The sequence below is a fragment of the Sinocyclocheilus anshuiensis genome, unplaced genomic scaffold (assembly GCF_001515605.1).
Source record: "Sinocyclocheilus anshuiensis isolate Anshui unplaced genomic scaffold, SAMN03320099.WGS_v1.1 scaffold154, whole genome shotgun sequence".
Taxonomy (NCBI): Eukaryota; Metazoa; Chordata; class Actinopteri; order Cypriniformes; family Cyprinidae; genus Sinocyclocheilus; species Sinocyclocheilus anshuiensis.
The window spans coordinates 2,263,559-2,268,821 of record NW_015546101.1 but is presented as its reverse complement, the minus strand read 5'-3'; the positions used below and the strand labels follow the sequence as shown (position 1 = coordinate 2,268,821).

The 5,263-nt window shown below is 38.2% G+C and overlaps 1 protein-coding gene across 2 annotated transcripts in view; it reads right to left on the bottom strand.

The window, feature by feature from the left end:
• Nucleotides 1-3,269, bottom strand: part of LOC107700458 (leucine-rich repeat-containing G-protein coupled receptor 4-like) — a 32,266-nt gene extending 28,997 nt beyond the window's left edge. The window contains exons 1-2 of one of the 2 annotated variants that reach the window (XR_001635548.1): nt 2,932-3,269; nt 2,469-2,742 (exon numbers count right to left, since the gene is read on the bottom strand). Coding sequence is in view for 1 of the 2 variants with exons in the window: in XM_016502109.1 (XP_016357595.1) it covers nt 2,469-2,656 (188 nt within the window). In the remaining variant the exon portion in view is untranslated. Of the gene's footprint in view, nt 1-2,468 lie in introns of both variants that reach the window. The other variant, XM_016502109.1, reaches the window with a different exon arrangement.
• Between the last annotated feature and the right edge of the window lie 1,994 nt (nt 3,270-5,263).

Below are 5,263 nucleotides of genomic sequence, written 5' to 3'. Positions count from 1 at the left end.
AAGTGGAGATCGCTAAACTGCAAGCTTACCGGTGTTTTCAGAAAGCAAGCGCGTTTATCCACAGTGGAGAGAGTGCGCGTACACATGGTTGCCAGGTTGACAAAGATAAGTAACACATTTAGCAGCTATTTCCATATTGCGCAAGTGGGAAGCTCTGTTTCGGGGATTAAATCTCTTTACATCAGGCAACCCCGGTGGTGTTCCTCTGCGGCCAGATTAAACCTTGTTGTAGCCTATATATTATGCTCTATTTATTATTTTTTAGAAACCTTGCACTTTTCTACTCTGTTTTAAATGCTGTTCTTGTATTCAAATTAAGTGCGGTCCACTGCTGCACACGTGCCACAATATCGATACAGAGACAGCTGTATCGATACTCGTATCGTCAAATCTCTGTGATGATACATCGTCGTATCGATGTATCGAACACAGCACTACATACCATATTCTAATAGTTTTTTTTTTAAATCATGATGAAGCAAAAGTAGTGTGTAACAAATGATCAAAAAAAGAAAAAGAAATTAATTTCATGCCAACTCTAAAAAATACAATATAATGTATGTAGCCTGCTAGTCATTTTTTTTTCATATTGGTCAATAAGCACGCCAATGTGATTTTTAGAATGATAAAACTGCCTAACAAAATGTTTCACAGGTTTAAAAAAAAAAAAAAACGGAGGGTTAGCATCCTGCTGATGCCTATACATGCAGCCGCCATTTGCATATAATTCACTGATATCCAAGATGCCTACTGCCACCACTAGTGTTAACTCTGTGGCTTTATTTTTGGCTTTATCGCTTCTACAGACTGAACTTAGCTTGGCATTGGGTTACATGCTGCAGCTTGGCAGAGACATTTCAAGAGCCTGGTCAAGCTGTTTTGAAAATGTATGGGCTCCAAGAGAGAGCTGCAGAAAAAACACTTGCTTCCAGACGCGTTTCTAAACACTTTGGCAGAAAAGTACCACACTTAATGACAACAGAGTGAAAACACAATAAATGCAGGTAAAGTGTAATGAGGTGAGGGATGTGATTCACACGTGCCACAGACAGCGGGCTCTGGCTCAGCCCAGCAATAAGCCAGTCTTTCTGTATTAAGACAGATGGAAAAACTTGAGGGTAAAAAGTTCTCAAAGTCAACCAGGGAGACATCAAACTATGCACAGTTGATGCGAGGGCTCCATTAATACAGACCAAAGGAGTCAGCATCAAGAATTAAGGCCCGTTCATACACCAAGGATGATAACTATAATGATAACTACAAAGTTTTAACAATCATTCTAATTCTATAAGAATAGGGAAGTCAACACTCCAGCTGTAATAATAACAATACAGAAAAATTATACCACTGAAATCAATTTCATAACGATTTTTTCCTGCTGATGAACACTTGACAGCCAATCAGAAAGAATCCACCTGAGTTTAAAGAGTTTGAGCAATTAATGTGGCAGATGGCACAAATGTAGCTCATGCTTATACTAACAAAAAGAATGTTACCATGCATTTATGTGGACGCTAATACAGTTAGCGTTATAGTTATCGTTCTTGGTGTGAATGAACCCTTAGTCAGTAATGGCAAGTTACTGCTTGGCAGTAATTAATACACACTTTAAGTTTAATTACTTCTAGCTTTTAATATAAGAGGCCTCCTTGATGATCAGCGAATCCAAAGTTATTCAAAAATTAAGAAAATATAACATTTATTAAAAAAGCATTCAGAAAGATATAATACTAGTGTCTGTTACGCACAAAAAATCAGCAGCAGACTGCTGAGAAAGTAATTTGTGGAATGCACTATTCATAGAAAAGCACCCCAACTCACCTCAAAATCAAAATAAGGTTTTAAAGTCTGGCTGTAATTAATAATGGATGAGCAGCCTTCTCTATATTACCAGTTTGGGTCATACAGCATTTAGTCTGTTACACTTACACAAAGTACCCAAAGCAGCCCAAGATGGACTTTAAGCTACAAAGCAAAAACTTTCTCCAATGAATTTCAGTCTGAAAACAACTGCCAGCCTTATTCATACAGAAGACATTTAGCTAAACGCAACAATCATACTTCTCAATGTGGATTTTCACCTCTAATCTTTAATATTTTGTTACATTCTTTCTTACTGCTATGCTGTGAATGAAACTGAGTGTATACAGGTGTGTTTCTGAGTCACAGGACAGTTTATCGTGGTTTGATATTACATGATCAATGATCTTACTTGACGTCTGAAAACAATTTTAGACTTGTTGTAGACAAGTTATTGTTAGTTTACGTGACTGCATGAAGTGCATGTGTCATTATTTTGGGGGATTGCTACATGGTGTTTCTGCGGTAACTCTTTATAGAAACGTGTAACATCATGGACATTGTAAGGACATTTTTCAAAAGGGAGCCAACATTTTTAGCCTTATACATACAGTATGCACTTGTTCCCAGCATGCACTTGATTGTTAAACGTTACTGTGGTGACTTACAGGTAATATGTGAAAGCGCTGAGGCCGGTGGGGACGGTGGTCAGTCCTCGTCCAGAGCAGTCCGCTCCTCCGTCCTCATCGCAGCGGCACAGCGGAGAGCATGTGGCCGGAGTGGACTGTCCCTCTCCCGCAGCAACAGCACAACACCAAAACCCCAGCATAAGCATCCGGACGGCCAGCAATGCCATTATTCTCCTCCTCCTTTCGACCCAAAAGACCCTCGAAGCAAATGCGTGGTGTTTGGTTCGCCAGCAAACCGAGGTGTTGATAGTTCCTTAAACAAGTACGATATCAGACTCTCGGAAGACTTAGAATTCGCTGGGCTAAAATTTAGACGTGATGTGGGCGAGTTAACGGACTAAAATTACGCTACAACATGTCTTATTGTTGATAGTGCCCCAAAAGAAACGTTAAGCTACCTGCTTTTCTTTCAGTTTTGATCGGTGTAAATAAGTGCTCTTACCTAATGCCCGCGAACGATAAGCAGATCAGGCCAGTCAACGGTCATTCTGCGCGCAGTCTCGAGCCTCACACCTTCAAAAACACACCAAATAAACACCTTTAGCTTGGATTCCCGCGACTAAACAAACAGGGCTCCAGATTTCCCTGATTCGCTAAGCGCCCGCTTCCAGAAAAACACTCACAAAACCGCGACGAAACACGGCGCTTACAACAGTTCTCTCCCTCTCTCTCTCTCTCTCTCTCTCTCTCTCTATCTCTATCTCTCTCTCTGATTTGTTTCCTGTAGAAAGCACGGTCAGCTCTCCGTAGAGCCTCAGGTTTCCTCCTCCCCTCTCTCGCTCTCTCTCTCTCTCTCTCTCACACACAAAAAAAATCACACAGAATAGCAGATGAAAAATATTGCCATTTTGAACATAAAGTTGTCCTCTGTGAATCAATAAAACTACAAACCCTTTATTAAAAGCTATTTATTCACCAGTAGAAATGTGGAAAAAAAGACTTGAGGTCATTCAAAAGAGATAATCTGGAAAAGAGTACAAAATCTGAGTAGGCGAGTTTCACAATTTGAGTTGAATTACTGAAATAAATGAACTTTTCCATGACATTCTAATTTATTGAAATGCACCTGTATACTTTAAATATAGGCCTTATTTGTTAAATTTCAGAAAGTTCCCATCCTAAGGTAGGCTAGTTAAACCAAAACACATAAAAGAAAAAAAAGGCTGTATACAAACACATGCAGTTACACAGTTCAGCTGAGAACAGAGTATAGTTAATTGAACATTTTCAGAAATCATGTTTCACGTGAGCATGTTCATAAATCATTTTCATAAATCATGTGTTTCAGATGAACATTTTCATAAATCATGCGTTTCAGATGGACATAAATCATGTGTTTATTATGCATTTGGCATAGCCTATGCGTTTATCCAGAGGGACTTACATTACATTCAAGATACATTTGATCAGTGCTTGCTTTCCCTAGGAATCAAACCCATGACCCTGACATTGCTAGTGCCACGCTCTATACTGTTTGAGCTACAGAAAGAAAAGATGCACATAACACTAGCCTGCATAGAGTGAAAAAAAACTTCACTACACATCCACAAAGCGGTATCATAATACTAGTTTTCAGGAGCAAACCTGAGTACAAAAGTTAGAGCATGTGTATACTTATAAAAATAGAGAAAAATGAGAAAGATTATAACATTTTAAGATATAATAATAATAATTCAAAGCTTTATGTGTAGTGTAAACATTAAAAATAAAGCTGCTTTGAAAGAGCTTTAAAATATCAGAGGGAACAGATGCAGAATCTGTAATTCAGTGAAATAAGAAGGGTCTAAATACTTTTGCAAGGTATTGTTTATTTAAAACCATAATTTGCAGATATTTACAGTAATATTTCACCGCTTGGACTCTCCAAAGTTTAGACTTCTAAGTCTTATTTGAAAAGGCCAAGAGAATACAATATACACTCCACCCATTCTGCCTGCATATTAGTGCAAACTGTCTGTGATAACAAGAGAAAAGCTGTCTTAGTCTGCCAATACTCCTGTTTTTCTCAGCTTTATAAGCCATTATAAAGTTTTCATAAATGTCTGCACAGCTACACACATTGCTGCACCACCCAGGGGATTACATGGCACTGACTCATAAACTAAAGAGGGTACAAGGAGAGAGACAGAGAAAAAAAAAAGTTTCATGTTTTGGCCAGAGTGCGTGTGTAAGTTCTTCCATGTTACCTCCTCGATACAAGCTCTACTCCACTGACATCAGGTTTATCTGAAATCACGAATGCTTGCTAGATATTTTTCCAGACTGTAGCTCTTTATCGTATCTGCCAAATGCTACACCTCACACCATTATCATTCTATTGCATTTGACTATGTTATTTTGCAGTGTTTTTATCACAATTTCTGTTATGCCCAGATACCTACAGGGACAGATTTTTCCATGGAGCTGCATTTAACATTAAGTTGACCAAAAGTAAACTACAAATGGTCTGAACTGGCACTCCTCTCAGGATAAAATTAAATCTTCCCATACAGTTAACATTGTAAAACTTATGACATTACTCTGGCAAATTAATATTTTGTTTTTAGTATATTGTTTTGATGTTCTTCTGATTTAGTCGCTAATAGAGGTGTGTCTGCTTTGGGTATGTGAATAATTATAAGGTATGTTGAATTCATATACTCTGTATGTCAACATCAACCATTAAGTTTGCATGTTTGGGAAACAGATGAGCATTGAAGCTCCTCCAGCTCCTGTTTCAAAACCTGTCATCACTTTCTTTAATTGATTGTGTGAGTATGGAAATATGGAAATAA